At 35.3% G+C, this 22,704-nt stretch overlaps 4 protein-coding genes and 1 non-coding gene across 8 annotated transcripts; 3 read left to right on the forward strand and 2 right to left on the reverse strand.

The window, feature by feature from the left end:
• Window positions 1-314: 314 nt before the first annotated feature.
• On the forward strand, window positions 315-2,634 carry LOC125192369 (uncharacterized). Its single transcript, XM_048089907.2, has 6 exons — window positions 315-551; window positions 1,557-1,684; window positions 1,796-1,899; window positions 1,984-2,071; window positions 2,149-2,210; window positions 2,289-2,634. The coding sequence occupies exons 1-6, from the start codon at window positions 373-375 to the stop codon at window positions 2,439-2,441; spliced, it is 714 nt and encodes a 237-aa protein (XP_047945864.2). The 5' UTR covers window positions 315-372; the 3' UTR covers window positions 2,442-2,634.
• A 70-nt stretch (window positions 2,635-2,704) lies between these two features.
• TRNAL-CAA (transfer RNA leucine (anticodon CAA)) lies at window positions 2,705-2,788 on the reverse strand. Its single transcript has one exon. It is a non-coding gene; the product is annotated as a tRNA-Leu (tRNA).
• Window positions 2,789-3,827: 1,039 nt separating this feature from the next.
• On the forward strand, window positions 3,828-7,086 carry LOC125192368 (uncharacterized). Its single transcript, XM_048089905.2, has 4 exons — window positions 3,828-4,101; window positions 4,246-4,691; window positions 6,039-6,294; window positions 6,433-7,086. The coding sequence occupies exons 2-4, from the start codon at window positions 4,353-4,355 to the stop codon at window positions 6,819-6,821; spliced, it is 984 nt and encodes a 327-aa protein (XP_047945862.2). The 5' UTR covers window positions 3,828-4,101; window positions 4,246-4,352; the 3' UTR covers window positions 6,822-7,086.
• A 940-nt stretch (window positions 7,087-8,026) lies between these two features.
• LOC148929337 (polyadenylate-binding protein-interacting protein 6-like) lies at window positions 8,027-10,652 on the forward strand. 2 transcript variants are annotated; one of them, XM_089057162.1, is made up of 4 exons: window positions 8,027-8,274; window positions 9,542-9,663; window positions 9,745-9,981; window positions 10,294-10,652. In XM_089057162.1, the coding sequence occupies exons 2-4, from the start codon at window positions 9,544-9,546 to the stop codon at window positions 10,444-10,446; spliced, it is 510 nt and encodes a 169-aa protein (XP_088913288.1). In that variant the 5' UTR covers window positions 8,027-8,274; window positions 9,542-9,543; the 3' UTR covers window positions 10,447-10,652. The 2 variants fall into 2 exon arrangements, with proteins under 2 accessions (XP_088913288.1, XP_088913287.1); XM_089057161.1 differs by having other exon boundaries at window positions 8,029-8,274; window positions 9,542-9,981.
• A 1,751-nt stretch (window positions 10,653-12,403) lies between these two features.
• LOC148929338 (uncharacterized) lies at window positions 12,404-17,209 on the reverse strand. 3 transcript variants are annotated; one of them, XM_089057160.1, is made up of 6 exons: window positions 17,085-17,209; window positions 15,818-16,487; window positions 14,464-15,535; window positions 14,172-14,292; window positions 13,499-13,555; window positions 12,404-13,399 (listed from the first exon to the last, which is right to left on the reverse strand). In XM_089057160.1, exons 2-6 carry the CDS (start codon window positions 16,485-16,487, stop codon window positions 12,599-12,601), a joined length of 2,721 nt encoding a protein of 906 aa, XP_088913286.1. In that variant the 5' UTR covers window positions 17,085-17,209; the 3' UTR covers window positions 12,404-12,598. The 3 variants fall into 3 exon arrangements, with proteins under 3 accessions (XP_088913286.1, XP_088913284.1, XP_088913285.1); XM_089057158.1 differs by having other exon boundaries at window positions 14,464-16,487; XM_089057159.1 differs by having other exon boundaries at window positions 14,464-16,557; window positions 17,085-17,190.
• Between the last annotated feature and the right edge of the window lie 5,495 nt (window positions 17,210-22,704).

Consider the following 22,704-nt stretch of genomic DNA (forward strand, 5'->3'; position numbering starts at 1 on the left):
GTAGTATATTTTTATGGGACGGAAAGAGTATTATAAAATATTATTATTATTATGTGCGTGTTGCTCAAACAGGGATGCAGTGATTGATGCCTGAACCAAAGATCAGTGGTTCAAGCCATGACATGATCTATTCATTTATCGATAAAAAAAAAATATATGCATATTAAGTATGGACAATTCTCCGTAATGTTGAGCTTCTTTATTTGCAGACGGATAGAAATAGAAAAGCGGGAGTATGGACAAACGGAAATAGAAAAATAGTCAGCCGAATTGGAGAGAATATTTGTTTGAAGCACATTGGCCGTTGCATTACGTACACCATAGAAAAATGTAGTTTGCGCGGTTGCTAATCTAGCTAGTTAAAAGAAGTCAATGGAGATTCGCAGCGTGAGTACAATTTTATCTGTGACTGTAACTCAGAAAGAGGGGAGAGAGAGAATGGTGTTCTACTTCAAGGCGCGACCGGAGGCAGGAGAATACACTTTCTTCATGGGATTAGACAAATATGAGAACGAGGACCTTATCAAATTCGGCTTCCCCCAAGACATTTGGTACCTACATATTTCTGCTTCATTTTCTAATTGGAGGCCGATCTTTAAATTTCACTCTTTCAATTTTTCTTTGGAATCGTTTATGGAAGAATTTATAGGGTAAAAGGATGCTACATAATAGGAGTTAGTTTGATTTTACCTGCTTCAGTAATTTTGAGATTCATGTCTCTCTTGAGCTATTTTCTGAAATTGACTTTGTTTGGGGGATTACTTCTAGTTCTAGGTGAATATAGTTGAAGGAGTTTAGCTGAAAATTGATGTGCAATTAGCGATTGGATTTGTTTAATGTTTAGTTATACCATCTAGAGTTAGGGATTTGTTTTGATATTTTAGTTAGAGAATATAAGCTTGATTCTTTGTTGAAAATCGTAAGTCACACTTGCTTCATATGGAAGCTTATGTTTTTTTTTTATTTTATTATAAGTAATTATTACTATTATTTCAGATGGAACTTTTATTTCGTTGCAGGTTGGGTAGCTGTAGTGTTTTTAACCCCAGAGTTGAATTGCTTCGAGCCAAATCAACAGCAGTAGTAGAACTGATTGAATTTATCATATCATCAACAGCATTAGGGTTAGGGGTTAGCCTTGGTTCCGTTCCTTCCAGACCAGTTGTCTTAGAATCGAGCATTACTATGATGATCGTCCCTCTCCAGAAAAGTGTAAATATACTAAGTTCTTTTACACAGAGATAGATTCAGTGCTACAATGTTCAGCAGAATAAAACTATGACATTCATTTCCTGTACATTCTCTTTTGAAAATCTCACAAAAACAGGTCATTTTGTAAAATGGAGTACTACTTCGATTACCTTTTTGTATGCGTGTGTTCACATTTGGTATGTATTTAGCTTCAGCTTTAATTCTGGACTGTAGATCATACTCTGTTTTGATAGGTCATACGGGGGTAACAGAAGTATCGTGCAATTGGTTTCCGAAAGCAAAATCGTAACATTACAAAAATATATTCATAAAAATGCACTATTGAAATAAGTATCTTTCTGTAGGTTCCATGTGGACAAGATGTCTTCGGCCCATGTTTATCTCAGACTACCAAAAGGCCAGACCATTGATGACATACCCGAGGGTGTATTGGAAGATTGTGCGCAGCTAGTTAAAGCAAATTCCATCCAGGGCAAGTGTCGTTTTTCTCTTTTGGTGATTGTTAGTTGATTGAATGCGATGTTGAATAACATATTCAAATTTTGTTTTGGTGGAATATGTTCTGATTTTGTTAACCTAGCAGGAAACAAAGTGAACAATATTAGCATTGTCTACACTCCCTGGCAGAACCTTAAGAAGACGGCTTCCATGGAAGTTGGCCAAGTTGGTTTCCACGATCAAAAAATGGTGAGTTTTTTTACACGCATTTCATTAATCCTTTGATGCGGACATGGGGGTTAGAACTTGATTTGTTTCATTTTTCTTGCTCAGGTCCGAACCATGAAAGTGGAGAAACGAATGAATGAGATAGTTAACAGGTTAAACAAAACAAAGATTGAAAGAAAGCCAGATCTAAAAGGTGCTTGTATGTGTGCCTCTATTGAACTTTGCGAGATAACATCTTCTCGTTTCTTCTGACTCGTGTGTTGTGTTCAGCTGAACGAGAGGCTGTCAATGCATCTGAAATTGCAGAAAGGAAGCATCAGCTGAGAGACAAAGTGAGTCACTTCACCTTGGTGATATAAACCTCTCGGCCTCTGCTATTCCTGACTTTTTGGATGAATGGTGTTTTGCAGAAACGTCAAGATGAGCTTGAAAAGCTCGAGAAGGAGAGACAGGCTGAGCTGAGAAGCTACAAGAATTTGATGGTCGCAGAGAAGATGACATCCAACAAGGACACGGCATCAGCCAGCAAATCCGTACAGGAAATCGAAGACGATTTCATGTGATATTGATCGCGTTTTTCACAATGTAAATACAAAGCCATATATATTGATCTTCTTCTAGGCCCAACTTTGCTATGTTGATACGTCAGTATAGAACATGTATTATCTCTAGAAATTGCTTTTGCTGCTGCCTCCACTTTGTTACTGTTTACTTATGAATGGTAGAATATTTTGTCAAGCAAAAGAGTTTAATTAACATTTCATTTCCTTAAAGTAGTATGTGAAAAATGCATGTATATTTTTCATATGAAATAGAAAAAAAAGAATGTCAGAAGTGGGATTTGAACCCACGCCCTCGTAAGAGGACCAGAACTTGAGTCTGGCGCCTTAGACCACTCGGCCATCCTGACTGTTTGTTTGTTTACATAAATTTAATTTTTCGAACTAGTAAATAACTTTCTTTCTACACAGATCCATCCAATTCGGTTCACAGCCCAAAATTCTCTTTTATCATCAATTCAACCCAACTCACATTCTTCTTTTTCTCATCAATGAATGGATCTTTTACTTAAATGACTCGATGTCTCAATTTTTTTAAGCCATTCAATTGATGGGATTTGGTATGAGATCTCTAAGATTGATACTCAAATATTTTCTTTTGATTTGATCCATAAATAGGAACAAACATATTGTCACCTCTTGTATGAGTATGAGATGTGTTCTTTGTAATTCGGCCAACAATCTAAAATAGAGTGCGTAGCAATTTAATTTAATACGACTAGCTACAAATTAGTCAAATTCATAAATTTATTAGATTTAAAGTTAAATATTACTAGAAGTCAACTGAAATAGGATAAACGTTCTAACTATCAAATTGAATGACGAAGAGCAAAATGCTATTTTTTTCACTGGGATATTTTGAAATTTGCATATTATTTGTTGTTTAGAGAGAGAAAAAAAATATCATAATACCGGAGGAGCAAAAGTGATAAATTAGCCTATTATTTCTAATAAAAGCTGCAAATTTATTAGTATCACTGCGTTTATGAAATTTGGGATAGTTGTAATAATGATAAAGATAATTATTTCTTTTAACATTGATTACGTTTTGCCTCTCTTACCTAATGGCTAATACTAGCATTTAAAAACCATCATAACAACTAGAATTCTAAAAAAATGCAAAGTAAAAATTTACTTTAAGAAACTAAATTTATTTTGGAAACAACTTATTTTTTGAAGTAGCAACTATATCGTGATTTGATTTTGTAAGATATGAAAAATAAAGTACGCCTATCTCATACTACTACTAGTAAATGGAGTAAAATGGAACAATTGTTACAATATATGGGGAGGTAAAGGTAAATTAAGTGGGCTAAATTTAGAAATAATCAAAACTACAAGGACCGGTTTCCTACACAGAGCACAGGTATAAAAGCGCGTGGTTTCCTCTCTCACGTTATCTCCACCACACTTCCGTCTCCAATTCCGAAACCCTCTCTCGCTCTCTCCACCGGCATCACTGTGTTTATATGCACACCTATACACACACAGCGAAAGGATATAGACACGGATATCGTTCTCACACATCGGAACCCTAGTGCACCTCTCTCATTTTGATTTTTTTGTTGTTGTCAATTTGGAACCCTAATTCTCTGCGAGCCTTAGCTTTTCGGAATCTCATTTTTGGAAGCTGTGAATAAAGGAAGTTGAATATCGATAGAAGGTCTTTCGAAATCTGAAATCTAATTATACGTCATCTTAGTTTCGAAATAATTTGGAGTTCGTCTAATTGATTTATTTTGTTTGTGTGAATCTACTCTGTTCTGATTGTGTTTTGCTTGTGTTTTTGTACCTTCTGAAACTCTAGGAGTCCTTGGAATCATCGGCCATTGCTGTGTCCAAGCTCCGGATTTGGATCAATTTCGAAAAAATTCTGTGTTTCACCAGGGCTTTTGACAATTCGTGGGATTGGAAATGGTTGGAGGCGGGAATAGAAGGGATGAGTCGTCTTTTACTGTGAGCAACACCAATGTTTTTGCGGCGCTGGATACTTTGAGGAAGAAGAAGAAGTCTGACAAAGAAAAGGGGTCCTCTAAGGGGAGCAGGGGCACGTCGAAAGCTGCGGGGGGACAAAATGCCGGGGCAGAGAAGCAGGTGTTCTGGGCGCCAGCGCCTTTGACAGTGAAGTCGTGGGCGGATGTTGATGATGAGGATGATGATGACTACTATGCCACTACTGCTCCTCCCCAGGCGATGTGGGGTGGTTCGGCTTTGAATGCACCTGAAGAGACTCATAAACCTGATGTTGTGGAGGTATAAATTGTGATGGTGTATTACACAATCGTGTGCTATTTTTTTTTTCTTGCTAGTTCTATGTTGCTTGAATTTGCCTATTAGTACATGCTTCTGAGTCTGACTAATTTTGAGCATGTATGATGATAGTGAATTCACCATTCCCAAAATGTTTCTTATGGGGATCCCTTGGGGATGGAAGTGTTAATTCACGTGTGCTTTTATTTATACTAGCCATTTGTAATGAAGTTCTAACACGTCGCTTTTAAGTCATGATTTGCATCGTATACAATCCGTCATAAATATAAGCTTTTCGTTGACTTGAAGTCAGTATGCCTTGTTGCAAGTGTAGCTAAATTGAGTTGTTTTCCCTTTTCCCGTTATTTATGTGAAACAGATTTCTCTGCAAGCGATACTTTGATGTATTCCTTCCTTTGTCATATATCGTTTGATTAAATTGGACATAGAAAGAATTGTTGAAATGTAGCTCAGAGCTATCATAGTTGGGGTGGTAATGTGCCATGTTATTATTTGTTTGCATGATTGTGATCAATAGAGCTTCAACATGGATGTATTATGTACAGACATTCCTTTTTTCTGTAAAGGCTTTTAATGTTGTTACAGCTGGAAATTTTTGTCTTGACTGATCTGCCGCATGATGGCTTTACTGCAAAACGAATAACTTGTTTTTTTGCTAATCGTGGTTTCATTCTCCAAAAAAAGTGTCTGATTAAAATATAGAAGTTCATGGCTCCTATTGTTTAATTTTTTTGACATGTGAGCTTTATTAAACTTCTAGAATGGTTTGCAACGTTACGTCCACTGACTGTTTGAGTTAGTTATGTTGTTCATTTATAGGTATATATTCCTTAACTGATGTAATGTTTTTATTTTTATTCATGGATCCGGGGATTGTGATGATTGTAAGAGAAAGTGCAGAACTACATGTATTGTTACATGAGTGAAATTGAACATGAGCAACTGTGCTTGTTAATTGAAGCTACGCCTATCATTTTCGACCTACATTGCAATCTCTTGAATCTTCTCTTGATTAGTAATCCCTTCTTCAGACTGTTCTTATGATCCTCCTTTCATCTACTACTCTACCAAGTACTATTTGATTGAACCTCTTTCAGCGACTCTACATCCATGTTTCTCCCCCTCAGTTCCTCGTCCACAATATCTTTTTCTGCCTCTGACCAGTAGGGGGTCTCTATGGTAAATGCTAGTACATGTTTAAGTGTACATCTGAGAATGCAAATATGGGAAGATTCTTTACTGTCGGTTAATTAGCACAATTATATGCCATGCATTGAAAAATGTGAATTGCATTTTTCATAGATAATAGGTAATTCATCGTAACTGCAGGAAAGTGAAAGTGAGGATGAACTTCTTGATGAAGGTGATGATGATATGGAAGATGGGCATGATCAGGAACCAGAGGTTGAAGAACAGCCTGAGCCAGTGGCTGCGCAGCCTGCAGAAGCTTCATCAGCACCTAAAGAGACAGAAAGACAGCTTTCCAAGAAGGAGAGGAGGAAAAAGGAGCTTGCTGAGCTCGAGGCAATTTTAGCTGATTTTGGAGTGAACCCCACAGAGAAAGCTGAAGATGAAGCATCATCTGGTAACGTTCTTCCGTAATAAATACTTGCTGTGTTATAATTCCAGAGAGTCCTAGAAAAAGCTCTTTGATCTGTTGTGCTATTGTTGCATTTGTGGAACTTTCTTGGGCGGAGATAAAAATCGGGCTTTTATTCTGCAGATATTGCGAAAGAGCAGAAGGATGGACAATCAAATGGGACTGCTGATAAGAAGGATAACCCCCCTGCTGAGTCTAAAAGTGCAAAGAAGAAGAAAAAGAAGGAGAAGGCTTCCAAAGAGGCGAAGGATCCTCAGGATCAGTCCAACAGCTCGGATGTTCCTAACGGACAAGAGGAGACTGCTGGAACTGAACAAGTGGAAGAAGACACCTCTGCTGTAGACGTGAAAGAGAGGCTCAAGAGGTTGGCGTCTTCCAAGAAAAAGAAATCAAATAAAGAGGTGGACTCTGCTGCAAGAGCTGCTGCTGTTGAAGCTGCTGCTAGGAGTAAAAGACTCGCTGCTGCCAAGAAGAAAGAGAAGAACCATTACAATCAGCAACCAATCCGGTAAGATATATATCTAGATTATTGAATCTACATAGAGATGGAGATGCGATTTATTGCCCGCGAATAAACTTGGAGCTCCTCCTCCCTGAGTCCTCTCGTTTCTTGATCGATGAACTTTGATATGACATTTACATGACCCCGGATGATGATTTTGGTTATTGAACTCGGTTTTTATTTGACACTTCCTTTCCCCAGACCAGTTTGTAACATACTAGTACATGTCATGTATCTACTTCTTTTGGAAATTTGATGGATGTTCTTGTGTTTCATTTGTTTATTCAACTTTCATCTCTATTTCTTGTTGAAAACCTAAGCATAGCGCCAAATTAGGATTTAGATGGTTTATATGGGGGGAAAAAAATCAGAGGCAACCAAAGATTTTCCAGGGTTTATAATTGGTTAATGTTTACAACTCTGGAATTCATGTCTACTTTTCAGGCCTTGTTTCATAATCAATCCCTTTAGCTATGAACAAAACTTAGCAATTTCTGAAAATCTTATTTGGCAGCAATAAATACAGTAATGTTATTATCTTGAGTATTGTTGATACTGATATGTATATTGAAATGATGATGTCGAATTCTAGGTGTCAAATTCAATTATTTTATTGTTTTAGAAAATTCTTTGTCAATCGTTTTTTGCCTTTCATATAGTATAACCATTTTTTATTTAAGTTTTAAACAATATGTTCGTATTGTTTGTTTGGTTCCTGTACAATACCAAGACAAAAAAGTCAGGTTACTTAAATGTTGTTAGCCAAATCAATTTTCCTCATGTGCTGAGGTAAAAAAAATAAAAAAATGCCAATATAATCTCTCTAATCTCGTTTCTAATTCAATTGAAAATAAACTAAAAAGATCTCGTTTTAAACATAATCCAACTGTTTAAAAAAAAATCGGTGTATTTTTATTTCTCAACATGTTCGTAAATTATTTATTGGGGTACTCATAGTAAAAACAAATTGATATTTTTTGTCTTAATGAATAGCACTGTATAAAGACGAAAATGTCTCAAATCGTAACAAATGGAGTACTATACTTACTATGTTACATAGGATTTAAAATAATAAAATATGGCTATTGGGAGGGACCAAAAAAATTGTGTGGTATATTCTTTTAAAGTTTATTTTATTGAACTTACAATTTACTGCTTCAAATTCAACTCAAGCATATCTGTGGACTATTATAGTGTAATACTAGTACAAATTTCCACCAATTTATGATCTCTTTTGCAAATTAAAGGCTACTAAATGAGAGATGAGTTAAATTAACAATTCTATACATATATATTAAATTAAACAGTCCATTTTTCCGATCTTTCGCTATGATTCCAAAATTCGCAAATTCTTCCCCAATTTGATTCTGTTATTTTCGATTTTCCGATTCCATTTCTGGTGATCACGAATCCTAGGGTTTCAGCTTTCAACCGCAGTTCGTTCTCCGCGCTCTCAACCTAAGGTGAGAATTCTTTCAATCTGTACTCGTCGCATGCGATCTCGTGGTCGTATACTGCACTTATTGTTTCAGCCTGTAAATCGCGATTCCTTTGTTTCCTTATCTAATTAATCTCGATTTGTTTTAACCGTATGATCATGCAGTTTCTTGCCTGAATCTTGCTTTGTTGCATCGTCGATGTGATTGGATGGAATGAATTTGCATTAATTTGTTAATTTTCTGAAATTCTGTTCCTGTTTGATTGCCTGTCTTTGCTAGTTTTCAGTTGAGAAGCGATGCTGGTATTAAGTGCTCGCGTTTACAGTAATAGAGATTCATGGTAAAGATTCAAAGGAAAAGAAATGAAAATTTAATGAGTAACGGAATCAGCTCTTTGTTTGTTTTGCGTATGCATCTGCTTAAATTCTTTATATGTATTGGTTTTTAAAGTCGCTTGTACAAATTAGTTTGTTGTTATTGATTATAGCGACTGTCGAATCTATATTATGGAGCTGTTTAAGGTGAATGCTTCTGAAATTTCTTCTTAAGGCTAAATTATTAATACTATTATTGAAGCAATTTCACTTTAGCTTTTACTACAATTTACTTTTGTGCAAATGTAATTTTCTTGTTTTGTATTTTGGGTAAGAGAGCTGTAAGGTGATATCAAATAAGAAGCATTCTTTGTATTTCTGTTTATGCAGCCAATCTCTTCCTTTGTCTTGGTTTGTGCACAAAGAGTGAGAAATAGACTTGAAGTCAGTCAATAATGTTTTTGTTTTGTTACTGAATTCTATGGGACTTGTTATTTAGTCTTTTAGGGAATTGTCTCAAAGCAACTCATGATTATAAAAACAATCAAGTATTTAAGATGTATTTCTGGTTTTGATTAGAAGGAATAAATTGAAAAATAAACCAACCATTCAAATATATTTCTGTAAAATCTTTCAGTATGTGCAGGATTAAGCAATATGACATGATGGAGATCACATCTCATGCCTGTTGGTTGTAGTCTTGTAGATCCGAACTTGGTTAGAGTTGGCATTATAGAACTCTCCTTTTCTTGAATATATGTTCACATGATGCTCCTTATGAATTTGCTTAACCTTGAAAAAACCTTATCATGGTGTAAAAATAGTTGTATGGTGACGATCATATCTTATTTTGTTATGTTTACTTTTAGACACACTTGAGGCTACATGTTTATCTTCACCATGTTCCTCAAATGAAAATTTTATTCTATGGCGATGCTAGAGTGGTTTCATCGTTCTCACAATTCCCAATAATGCAGCAATGAAGACAGGATCATCTTTAAATCCTTATGCAGCAGCCTATGTGCCACTCTTTAAAAGAGGCCCTGCTGATCTAACCAAAGAGTTTGGTTCACCTCAAGAATTTAACAGTGGGAATGAGGTTGGTAAAAAATTTGGATATCATCCTGTAAATCTGTTTCCACGAGGTCAGCATCCAAATGTTTATCAAAGTCATTCCCAGAGTCCTGGTGCTCCCCAAACTGCTGAATATCCTAAATGGAAAGATAATCACAGTAGTGAGTTTTTTGCTTCGACGTCACAGTACCCGGAAAAGCAAAGCTTTGATGTAGACTCTGACATGGACCTGGCTTACCTGCAAATGATCTTTCCTGGAATATCAGATGAGTCTCTTTCTGATGTCTATCAAGCCAACAGATGTGATTTGGATTCTGCAGTCGACATGCTAAACCAGCTTGAGGTATTATTGCATAACGATCTCTAAGATGCATCTGCATTACATACCCTTTTCTTGTCATTTTGTGGTACAATTAGACTGATATATTATGTCTAGTTTGCTCGGAATTAGTGAACATTGGTACTTATGAAACAATTTCAACCAATAATCTCCACATTTTTATGTGAAGTTTACCCTACTTTTAATTCGTTATGATTTTTATTCTTGCAAGGTCTACATTTGATGATGTTTAGCTCCATCGATAGGAAGGCAGTGGATTTGAAAATTTTGTAGGGTTTCTTACAAGTTTTAGTTTATCCTGATTTCCTTTTACAGGTCCAGCATGATGATTCAACAGATAAGCTTCCCGATACACTGGACATCGGCGATGTGCCTGATTCTGCGCCCGTCAAAGCACCACAGGGAGCAAAGAATGCAACAGGTGGAGCTTCAACATCTACCTTGTCCGACGTGCCTGCTAAAAGCTAATCTTCATACAAATTTGGAATTTAGCAATTTTGTGGGATTTGTTTCTTTTTTCATATTCTGGAATGTCGCTATGAATTTCTGAATCGATAAAATCCATTTTTTCTTATTTGGTGGAGATTTGGTGTGCATGCGTCTTCTTTGTACAAATTGAACGCAAACTGTATCATAGCATCATTGATTGTTCAATCAGATTCTGTTTCTTATGATGGACACTCCCCCTTCATCGATTTTTTTATAAATTCTATTAATAATAAATAACTTAATGACAACAAAAATTGGCAATATATGATTAATATTTATTTTTTTACTATTATGGTGAAAAATTGAATTCGTGAAAAATATAATAATGAAGTGAAATTGCAGAATCGTGAATAGGACCGACCTCCCTGCGAAAGCAAACAATTTGTTTATTACTATTAGTATTATTTTTTTCCAGTTTATCCCATTTTGATCGGTTTGACATATATGTGATACAACCATAATAACTAACCAAACACCTCAGCCCCTCAAACAGAGGGGGATTCCAAGTTTTATTTCTGAAAACTTCTCCTATTCATAATCCAGAATTTTCAAGTTTTCTTATTTGTAAAATGTATTGAACCCTTGAAGATTTTCTTGAAGTTTACAAAAGGAGGGTTGTTTTCTCATATTCTTGAGGATTCATGAGATCTGCATGTAAAAAGAACAAGGCCTACTCAAAACATATAAATATCAATCTCTCAGTTCCAACCCAAAAAGTTGCATCATCCCTCACATATCATAATGTCCCAGAAATAAAATGGGAAATAAGTTTATTTGATGAAAGCTAGATTTAGGGCTACTATGATCACATATAAGACGACAGTTTCAAACAGGGGCGGGAACTTGGCTTAGCCAGGAACCCAGACAAGTTCAACCCCCCGAAATGCAGAGGGTCTTTATGTATAGAGATAGGGTCAAGAAAACAACCTGCGAAGAGTATGCAGCCTTGTGACCTTGATGATCCCAACGGGTATACATTTACCTCGTTCATGCTTCCATTCCGCGTTACTTGACCTAATGCATCTGTTTTGATCCTTTCTTGGCCCAACGAAACAGTTTTTTGATCATTTCGAGGCCTAATGCAACAGTTTTTGAACCATTTCTTGATCTAATGCAGCTGTTTAGATCATTTATTATTATTTCTTGCATAATGCAGCTGTTTTAGATCATTTATTGATCTATGCAACACTTTAGATAATTTCTTAGTGAAACTGCTTTTATAATTTTCTTCATATAATGCAACAGCTTATCAATTTTATTTTCATCCTAATGTAATATTTTTAACTATTCCTTGTTCTATTACAATAGTTTTGAGTCAGTACTCAGTCTAATGCATCAGTTTTGGATAATTTCTTGGCCTAATGCATCAAGATTTTAATCAATGCAATAGTTTTGATCAGCTTGGCCTAATGCAACAGTTCTTGATCGATTCTTGGACTTTTGTGTTTGATTTCTTTCAACTGCGTTTTGTTGTGTTTATGCGTATGAGGACTGAATCAGATATATTGACTATAGAGGTGAAGCCAGGCTGAAGGAAGGGAACAACATAGATAACATTTCCAGACAATGGGAATCAGCAGATGAACCAGCTTCCTGCAGCTCTTGTGCTTGTGGTCGACGAGAAGCCTCACGACGTCTTCAGCCGCGACACCAATGCCTTGATGATGACGAGCCAATGTATTACAGTGGCCGAGGCTGTTGGAGTGATGACCATGGTGCTAACAATGTTAGATTGTCCGACTCTGTCTATATCGAATACCTGCATTGTGAGCCACGGTTATGAGCATGCGGTGGAGGGAGTGGGTATACAAGTACAACATGCGTACTTGGATCGTGTAACAGTGCAATTTAGTGTTTCCCATACTTGATTTCAGTTGATGTTAAGCTAAAGCATACAAGATAAAGAATAATTCATGTTGATGTGAAAGTCTTGAACTTCAAAATGATGAGCACATAAAATATAATGTATAGTGAAAAAAACATTTGGAGATAAATTGATTACAATATCCATGAAGTGAAATGAAACTCCTTCAAATCGAGAGAAAGTTATTACTACTTGTTTTATTTCCCCAAGAGCAAGGCCAAAAAACTCCCGACTCCAAAAACTAAACGTATCAACAAATACAAACTATTATTGCCTCCGTCTCGTATCATGCATGTGCTGGCAAGGCCGCGGCCATCGAGCTGGCTGCGCAAGGCCACCCGATGGCTGCTGGTACACTAAATTCGAACCCATCGGGTGAGTGGGGATGCGAGTCGGGGCCTCCGGCCGCCACTCTGGAATATCATCGTCGTTGTCATCCTCCCACGACCTAATGCTAAGACCTCCACTCTCCACTCTACTCGTAGTAACGGCACTGGCACCACTTTGGCCATATTTTTTAATAAGCTCTCTCACACGATCGACCGGAATCGAGGTCATTTTAACATCATAACTATGCATTTCTCGTGACAATAACCGAGCTGCGGACGAGTTGAAATCACCAGAGAAATTGAACTCAGGCAAATCATCCTCATCTCTTGTGGGCCCGAACCCAGGAGGAATGTCATCACCATCCTCTGGTTCAGGCTTCGGATGCAACATGTTTTTAGCCACGTTAGCCAAAGCCCGATGCGCGGGGATATTAACATTAACATTAGCGTTAACATTTGATGAATCTTGTAGCCTATTAGAGGAAGAAAATGGTTGCTTTTTGGAGGTGTGTTTGTGATACGAAGATGCATTAGGAGATATACTTAAATGAGCTCTTCTCCATACAACTACACCCATCAGTTCATTTCCCATAGAATTATCACTCTCACGACCTTCCTTGGGCAAGTGCTTCTTTAGCAGTTCTGCAACTCTTGGAGTTGGGGGGCATAGGTAGAGCTCGACTCCAGCCGCTGGCTCTGAGAATCCTAGCCTTTCGTCCGAGGCGTACGAGTTAATAGCCTGCGTGGAACAAGATATGTCACGTCTCATGTTTAAAATGACATGACTGCAAAGCGGAATGAGTTATAAAGCTATGAAAAAGGATTGATAAAATTTTACGTCAGAAATAGTGGACTGCTGACTCTCAGATTTGTCCTTCAACACAAACTGGATTATCTGCGGATAGAGAAAGATTCGTATTTTTATTAGCTGCAAAACTACATACCAATATAGCTTCTGAAACGTACACAAAAATTATAGCTATAAACAAAGCCTAGTTAGCAATCATCGAGCCCACATTCCGGTGTTATAACGATTAGTATGAAATCCGCTAGTCTACAATCTGACATCTAATCATAACATCAAAGAGTCAAGTAATAATTCCCTCATAAAAGCAAGAAAGTGAAATCGGGATTCTTCAATCACTCAGAAACTTGTAGAGTTCAATAAAACCTAGGAACTTTATGTCTAGCAAGGCTTTGGTAGAGTTGAACTTCAAGACAAATGCCATTAAGGCAGTGTCAGCCGGTCTGTGGCAACTATTATTCTTGTTTTATGTTAAATTAACAGCTGTAGGCATCTGCTGAAGTGAAAAATATGCTGTGAACTTAATCTTGTTGCTAGAAATATGTACGGTTCTACTGTACATGGAAACAAACACTATGCTACATTTAATTGTATCAAACACAGAAAATAGGAGGCTATTATGCCTTAGTTGCAGAGAACCAAAAGGCAATGGCCTGTACAGGTTGAAGAATTCAGATGCAGAAAAAAGGAGGCAGCCTTGATGTACCATGAGTGCACGAGTTCGAGACTTGGGGAGCTCCTGAAGGAATTTCTCAAAAGCATCGAGACGGACTCTGCCCTTGATCTCAAGAGAGGGGGACCACTCCTTTGCGGACGTCTTTTCACCACTGTTGACAAAATTGATATTATTTAGCATACAGAAATTTCGATACATCTCAGAGCTAAAAGATCAGTTGTATGGTGTGTCGACCAAATAACAGCAGAATAGCTGTCACACACACACATATATAAATATGGAAAAAATATAGTATTATGCATGCCAGGTGCAGGACACAAACCTCTGAAATAGACCACGAACAGTGACAAAGGATGATACATTCAACTGAAGAATACCCTCCCAAATAGATGCAACCTCCAATGCACTGCTAGGAACTTGATTCAAGAGAGATTGATATTTCTTGCTAGCGTCAGCCCTTCTTGAGGGAGCATCTCCAGGAGAGATTGAAGCTCTACGAGAAGAAGCCTGGGCATCCCTAGGAGAGATTGAAGCTCTACCAGAAGCCTTAGTGTTGCTAACCTCTTTCGGGCTCACCTTATGAGCTACTGAGATTTTCTGAGCTGCATCTTCTGAAAAATTATCAAAAGGAGGTACGGAATTAAGGGATTCCATAAACTCATCCAGTGAGATAACAGGAGGTAGAGATGCAACGTCCTTGATATCATCCACCATCATTCCTTGCATTAAATCAGTTCCATCAGTCGGAATAACCAGGCTACCAGAAAATTCCTGGCATTCTGAATTTTTTTCTTGACCAGCAACATTGTCTTCCTCCGTACAATTTGGACTCGGAGAGTGGTTTCCAGTCTCCTTTTTCGGTAAACTTTGTATGTTCACAGAACTGCCTCTAGAAACCTCATCAGTGATGCCATCATCATCATCATGCTCATATTCTACTTGATACTCACCCTTGTGAGTTTTCTTGACCAAGCGCCTCATATTAATTTCAGTATCAGGTAAAACTACCATTTGAGCCAATTCTTCTGCTTTGGCTATACGCCACTCTGATAATTCCTTGGAAGCAAGCTCTTCCGCTGTCATTGAGCATAGTCTTTCAGGAGATATTTCACCTGACATAACTCTTTCTTTCAGTTCTGGATTCTTCTGATCTTTGAGGTTAAATAAAAGAGATCTACCCTTCTCTTTGTACTTTTTGTTTATGCCGTCAAATAGCTTGAATAGTTCAGCTTCAATTTTAATAGCCAAGTTCTCTGGTGTCAAAATCGCTACCTCGTTTCCATTATCATGGAATTCAGCTTCCTCTTTCACAGATTTGGGCTTATCCTCATTCTGATCCACTTTCCCCTCCTCCATCTGTGCATCAGCATGAATTTCCCAAGACAGCCCATTTCCTTGCAAAAGATCATCTTTAATAAAAATATTGTCACTGAATTGAATGTTGCCATCAGGCAAACTGGAATTAAACTGGAATTCATCAAAGCGCTGTGCACCACTAAAGTTGCTTCTTTTCATAGAATTCTCACTAGATAACTCCCGAGAATCGCTTGTAGTACCTAATGCTGATACTTGAGAAGGATCTACTCCCTCATTAACAGCATGAGACTGGCTACCTACGAGCATCTGATGTGTAGCAGAATGCTCAGTTTTATCTTTCTTACCAGTTGAGGCATTACCTGGGTTTTGAGATTCCAAAGCCAGTGCAGCAGCCAGAGACTCCCTCATTTTGGACCTGACTGCATCAGATAACACAGGCTGAGACTTGGTTGCTGAATCAATTTGAGTAGTTTGCTTCTTTGGAGGCCGTCCGCGTTGTGAGCCAGATTTACCAATAGACTCAGGGTGTACCTTTCTTTTACTTAATGCAGAGTGAGCCTGTGAATCAGGGGAGCCTAGACTGCGCTGCACTGGTCCAGTTTTCCTTCCGGATTCTGATGATTGCACAGACCCAAGGGGTCGATCATCTGCTCTGAGATTTACTGTGCCTCCGCTAGGAAACTGCATCTGCAGAGATACAGAACTTTCCAATGCATGTCCCATCTCAGCATTCCTTTCCACTGGCCCTGTTATACTACCCAGCATAGGTGTATCATCAAGTCTGGGTTGGTTTGGCATAGTGATGGAGCTTGACTCCACACTACCATATGTAGATTGCCAGTGTCCAGCTTCGTTGTTTGCCAACATAAAGACATCGAACTCAGAATCATATGACATTGGCTCCAGAAAACTCATTTGACCCATTGTCCCATTAAAATGCTTTGGATCGTGATAGTTTGACATGTTTGGTACCACTCCCATTTGCACTACAGGTACTGAAAATTCCATAGAGTGGGGAACATGCTCCATCTAAATCAACAGAGTGAGATACATGTAACAGAATCTAGCTTTAGAAAATATATTAACAGTTTAACACCACCTACAAGGAATTCCCACATGTTACAAAATGCACAAGAAAAAAAATGAATTAGGCTGTAGAAATTCTAAAAGTCCGCACGATGAGCTGAATATGATCTTAGTCTCTTACAAACAAGAGCATAAAAAGTAGACATACTGAATAAATCAAGCACTGTCAAGGGTCTCCAGAGATTTAAGAAAAACATGAGACCAATCCAACCACAAATATCAAGAAGCTCGTCTATCTTATTTCAATAAAAAACAGAGACCGCAAAATCTAGATTTAAATGAGAAATAATATTTCCTTCCCACCCCAAAACCTACAGAGAAATCGATACCCCAATATCCCAATTTCCTATTTCTGCTCTAGAAAACGTGCAGGAAAACTATATTCGAAAGAATCCGACTTTATTTTGGAAAAACGCATTAGAAGATTCCATGAATACAAAAAAACAGCATGTTTTGTTATCGACATAATGAAACTTCGATCCGAAACCAGTCCTCGTAAAACCACGGATAAAATTGATGAATAGAACAATTGGTTTTTACCTAATTAGAAGTGACGCGCAATCGATAATGCGTGCATTCGAGGAGAGAAGGAGTAGAGAAATTGGTGTTTTCCAATCGAAGCCCTAGATATCGTCAAATGCCTCTGCTTATCTTTGTATTTATCCTATTTATGTATACACGTCGGTACTAGTATTTCACATAAAAAAAAATTTATTATCTAAGAAGATATAAATGAGAATCTAGCACCAATATATTGCAATGAAATCTTTGTTAAAAATGCTTATATTTGTACCCAAATCACTTAGGAGTTAAGATCCACATGTTATTGAATTTATATTTGGTATCCGAAATTTATAGAACTTAATAAAATTTCAAATCATTTCATTTTTATAATTTGAACTTTATATCTAAAAATATTCAGAATCAAATGTTATAACATTCAATATTTTAATATTTTTCTCTTCTATCAACCCCTAACTCTTTTGAATACTTAATCTATGGGCAAACTGCTACTATAATAATAATAATAATAATAATAATAATAATGTTCACTCAAATTCTAGTCATGCAACTTTGAAAATAGAGTATATCATAATTTTGACATTTTTTTTAAATGTGCCACTGATTTAGATCAAATTTGGATAGTATTTTAAAAATACTGAGTCATAATTTTACTTTTTTTCTAATTATTTCTTTACAATCTATGCTCAAAATCTATATAAACTTAAAATATTAGTAATTATTATTACAATTTTACCATTATAGTATTATATTTTTGTTTAAAGTATTAATTTTTATGTTATTCTTTTCTTTGCCTCACATATTGTAAAATTTATGTTCAATATTCTATGCAAGTTTTCTTCAAATATATCTCAACTATTTAAAACACATGCCTATTACCCGTTTAATGAAATTATCATCTTTGTTCAAAAAATTATACTGCTAATTCCACCAATCCTTTATATTTAACTATTTTTTTCCATTTTCTTTCTTCATTATATTCTTCCTTAAATGTTAAAGATGTAGCCTAGAGTTAAAATAATTGGTTAAGTTTTGAATCTCTAAATTGTATAATCATATATCGCACTCCTAATTAAAAATCATAGTTAAGCCACTAGTGAGTTTTGTGAATCGGTGTGCACGAACACACACATTTAGGGTGATTATTGTAAGTATGTGGTTGCATGTCATGAGTGTAAAATATCTTCAAATTCAATTTCATAGCATTTTATTTTATCATGATTAAAATGCAATTATAAAAAAACTTAGTTAGATAATGGTTTACTAATGGAACTAATCTTTTTAAGAATGATAGAATTACACTGTTCATTTTATGGCGGCTTTGTCCAAATACACAAGTCAATGTAATACACATTTGGTGTCAAATTTCAAAACAACCGATTATGGATTCATATAAACATAAAAACTTCATTTTTTTTATTTTCCTTCTAAACCTTTTGATAATCTATCTATACATATATAAAAGCTGAGTTTTGAACTGAATTTTTAATATTTAAAAATTTTGAGTAAGATTATATAATATTTATAAGTCTCGACTAACAATTACTTCATACATATATAAAAATATATAAAAGCTGAGTTTTGAACTGAATTTTCAATATTTAAGAATTTTGAGTAAGATTATATAATATTTATAAGTCTCGACTAACAATTACTTCATACATATATAAAAGCTGAGTTTTGAACTGAATTTTCAATATTTAAGAATTTTGAGTAAGATTATAATCTATCTATACATATATAAAAAGCGAGTTTTGGCCACCATTTTAAATATTTATGAGTTTTGGGTCATCTTTTTAAATATTTATAAATTTTGGACTTTGAATGTAATTTTTATTTAATTTGTATATCAACAAATGTTACACTTAATCATGATATCATAACTGCCATATTAATCATAAATAACTGCCATATTAATCATAATCGTATTAATGATAATTCAATATAAATTTTGTTACTGTTGCACTCTATAACTTCCTCATAGTAATGTTTAAATTGATTATCATATTGATATTGATATGGAAATCATAATATTCATGTTGATGGTTGCATATATATTTAAATATGGAAAGAATCATTTCAATTCCTTTGAAATATGCACCGTAATATTTATTTTCGAGTTATAATGCAAATTGCAAAGTGGCCGTTTGTTATTGGATACTATAATATTCATAATGACAATTTGATACTATAAAATTTTGTTACTGTTGCACTCTATAACTTCCTCATAGTAATGTTTAAATTGATTATCATATTGATATTGATATGGAAATCATAATATTCATGTTGATGGTTGCATATATATTTAAATATGGAAAGAATCATTTCAATTCCTTTGAAATATGCACCGTAATATTTATTTTCGAGTTATAATGCAAATTGCAAAGTGGCCGTTTGTTATTGGATACTATAATATTCATAATGACAATTTGATACTATAAAATTTTGTTACTGTTGCACTCTATAACTTCCTCATAGTAATGTTTAAATTGATTATCATATTGATATTGATATGGAAATCATAATATTCATGTTGATGGTTGCATATATATTTACATATGGAAAGAATCATTTCAATTCCTTTGAAATATGCACCGTAATATTTATTTTCGAGTTATAATGCAAATTGCAAGTGGCCGTTTGTTATTGGATACTATAATATTCATAATGACAATTTGATACTATAAATTTAATGTAATAACAATGGATTGACAATTAAATCAGACATTAAAGTATAGCGGTTTCAAAAACTCCTTGAATTCTCAGCCATTTCTTCTTCTCAAACATTTATTGGCCCTATTAATTTTTATATAGTGCTCTTAACTTTTTTTGTCCCTATAAATATTCTCATTTATCAAATCATCAAATATTATCAAATAATAATTCTACTTTCATGACAGAAAACACGAGAGATTTCTTCAATAAATAGTCGTTGTGCTGGGTTTCGGCAAGAAAACTGGAGTCGAGATCGAACCTGGAAGTGCAACTCAAAGTGACAATGAAACTTTTGGAGAAATATCTTGCACAGTACGGGCGGCGTGGCGTTGTAGAACGTCGGTAGAGGCGGCGTTACATGTACAAGAGCTGAGAGGTGGTTCTATGACAAATAGGGCATCCCAAAATTTCCAACTTTTATATACATGTACTATTATATGTAAGGTATTCAATGTTGTAATTGATGAAATGTTGTCAAATATATTAATTAGCGTGGGTAATTGATACTGCTAAATAAGAAATTGTGATTGATTAGTTTTCACATTAATTACTTACCCTTCTTATTGGATTTAATTAGTAGAGATTTAAGGATATGATTAGAATAGATTTGATTTTGCAGAATAATCCGTTAGGTTGCATGTTACGCGTTGTTACACTTTGGTTTTTTATTTATTTATTTGTTCATATTTGTAAATTGCTACAGTATATTTTTCGCACATTTGATAATTAAAGCTAACAGAATACGTGTACTGATAATCATATAATGAATATTCCTTATTTGAAAACGTGAAAAAAATACTTAAATTGAATTTGCATCAGACAAAGCCGCATATATGTAACATCAACATTTTAAAAGAGGTAGAGAAACGTTTAGTATTATATGATGACATAAAATCAACATCTACAAACACTTCAATATATTGCATTAATTAATAGAAAGCAAATTATAAAGCCGAGAGTAAATGAATTTAATCTTTTTTAAACGACAACCTATTGAGTCTAGGAAAAATATTTTAGCAACCGAACACCATTTGGTTTCTAACGTTTTTATTATGATGTACATTTAATTTAATTATAATAAACGTTTTTGATTGTATATTGTTCAAACTAAACAGTAAAATCTCGAGTTGGCATTTCTTTGATCTATAATTACTATAAACACACCATTGCTTATTATATTACAATCACATCCGAAATTATTTGGGAATTAATTCCATAAATATGTCGCAATGATTATTCAAATCCTACTATAATTAAACTTCGATAAATTTAGTTTATTTCAATAAATAACCTCATACACACGTTAATCATGCTCCATCGCATGTATCAATATATAGGTTCTTTGTTTTTTTTCCCCTAAAACACTAAATTGGAATTGACATATATTTGTGTGCAATTTTTAGTTTTGAAACTTATTTAGTTATATAACTTTTGTTGTATAATAAATTTTTGTTTGGTATATATTTGTGAGTTTCAAACTTGATCACAAATGTGAAGTCACAATTTCAAATTAATTAATATGAATACAAAATAATTGGATCGTGCATCGCACGGGTGTGATACTAGTATTTATAAGTCTCGACTAACAATTACTCCATGTAGTAATATTTGTTTTCCTATTTTTTATGTTGAGGCGTTACTTATGCATGGAGGTAGGGGTGGGAATACGGGTATCCACGGATATCCGATCAGAAAAAATCGGGTATCCAGACCCAAAAATCATCGAAATGTTTATCCAAAACCCGCCCCGATATATTTCGGGTACTCCAATACCCGCCCCAGGTATCCATACCCAACGTATCGGGTACCCAAATACCCAACTCTTTACATGTGTTAATAACTAATAAAAAAATTCAAATTTTATATATTAATATAAATATAGAAATATTTAAATTGACTAATAGTATCTGATGTGAATCAAATAGTACATTTTTATTCCCATAACTTTACATGATTTGTATGGTTTGATGCTTGCAAAAATATGTTTTATAGTGTAGGAAGCGGAATGGATGGTGAAACGAGACATGGAATGAAGCTTGGATGGAGAACAAAGTCATTGAAAGACTGCCCAATTTGACAGACTGCCCAGTTTGACAGCTTGCCCAGTCTGCGTCGCGAGTCCAGAATATGCTCAAAATGAGCCACCCGGCCAGGTGAATTTCATGCCTAATAATTCACGCGGCCGGGTACGATGACGCAGTAACTGCTGAGTTCCGTTTTTAAATAGTTTTGAGGCAGTTTTTAGGGGATATTCAGGGAGATTGGCACGAAAAATTATCAGAGGAAGAGAGGAGGAAGATTGGAGGGCAATCACTCAACTTCCATCACCCCGGAGGAGATTTGCTACCATCCACACATCAATTTCATGAGTTCTATGGTTCTTCTTTATTGTTTGTGGATGTGTAACTAAACTCTTACTTTGCTCCTAATCTGTGAAAGATGTGAATTACTTTTGGATTCTATGGATTAATATTAATTTATGATCTTTTTTCTACGGTGCTTTTTACATTGAATTATAATTCCGGCCTGATTTATTATTCAATCGTGTCTTTTAGCCAATGTCTCTTTAACTTGGTTAAAAGGTGGAAACGTAGATAAAGAGTTTGAGATTTGTATTGTGTCCAGCATATGAATCTTGGATAAGTTGATTTACATGTCGTTACAATAATTGTTGGACATTTACTGTGCTTCCGTAGGAATGTTCAATTGATTTTGTAAATGAATCATGTACATTGGAAATTAGAAGTTGGATTAGAGCTTACTATGCTTCCGTAGAAGTGATAATCCGATGAGTACGAATTTGATCTTAGTGTTCAGCAAGGTTAAATTCAAGCATCTGCGAACATGTTCAATGTGAGTAGAATGAACGAGATATTTACAACTTTCATTAGATTAATCTTTAATCCATAGGTTTACTGGTCCA

The sequence above is a fragment of the Salvia hispanica genome, chromosome 4, assembly GCF_029641045.1.
Source record: "Salvia hispanica isolate PSC_SH4W2 chromosome 4, Shi_PSC_v1, whole genome shotgun sequence".
Lineage (NCBI taxonomy): Eukaryota > Viridiplantae > Streptophyta > Magnoliopsida > Lamiales > Lamiaceae > Salvia > Salvia hispanica.

What these genes read in the sequence shown, in the direction of transcription:
- LOC125192369 (XM_048089907.2), top strand. Translation starts at nt 373, where the DNA reads ATGGAGATTCGCAGCGTGAGTACAATTTTATCTGTGACTGTAACTCAG. An exon ending in AAGAAAGCCAGATCTAAAAG is followed by an intron (nt 2,072 to 2,148) that starts GTGCTTGTATGT and finishes TGTTGTGTTCAG; the next exon opens with CTGAACGAGAGGCTGTCAAT. An exon ending in AGCATCAGCTGAGAGACAAA is followed by an intron (nt 2,211 to 2,288) that starts GTGAGTCACTTC and finishes GGTGTTTTGCAG; the next exon opens with AAACGTCAAGATGAGCTTGA.
- LOC125192368 (XM_048089905.2), top strand. Translation starts at nt 4,353, where the DNA reads ATGGTTGGAGGCGGGAATAGAAGGGATGAGTCGTCTTTTACTGTGAGC. An exon ending in ATAAACCTGATGTTGTGGAG is followed by an intron (nt 4,692 to 6,038) that starts GTATAAATTGTG and finishes TCGTAACTGCAG; the next exon opens with GAAAGTGAAAGTGAGGATGA. An exon ending in TGAAGATGAAGCATCATCTG is followed by an intron (nt 6,295 to 6,432) that starts GTAACGTTCTTC and finishes TTTATTCTGCAG; the next exon opens with ATATTGCGAAAGAGCAGAAG.
- LOC148929337 (XM_089057161.1), top strand. Translation starts at nt 9,544, where the DNA reads ATGAAGACAGGATCATCTTTAAATCCTTATGCAGCAGCCTATGTGCCA. An exon ending in ACATGCTAAACCAGCTTGAG is followed by an intron (nt 9,982 to 10,293) that starts GTATTATTGCAT and finishes TTCCTTTTACAG; the next exon opens with GTCCAGCATGATGATTCAAC.
- LOC148929338 (XM_089057158.1), bottom strand. Translation starts at nt 16,487, where the DNA reads ATGGAGCATGTTCCCCACTCTATGGAATTTTCAGTACCTGTAGTGCAA. An exon ending in GTTCGTGGTCTATTTCAGAG is followed by an intron (nt 14,293 to 14,463) that starts GTTTGTGTCCTG and finishes TTTTGTCAACAG; the next exon opens with TGGTGAAAAGACGTCCGCAA. An exon ending in AGCAGTCCACTATTTCTGAC is followed by an intron (nt 13,400 to 13,498) that starts GTAAAATTTTAT and finishes TGTTCCACGCAG; the next exon opens with GCTATTAACTCGTACGCCTC.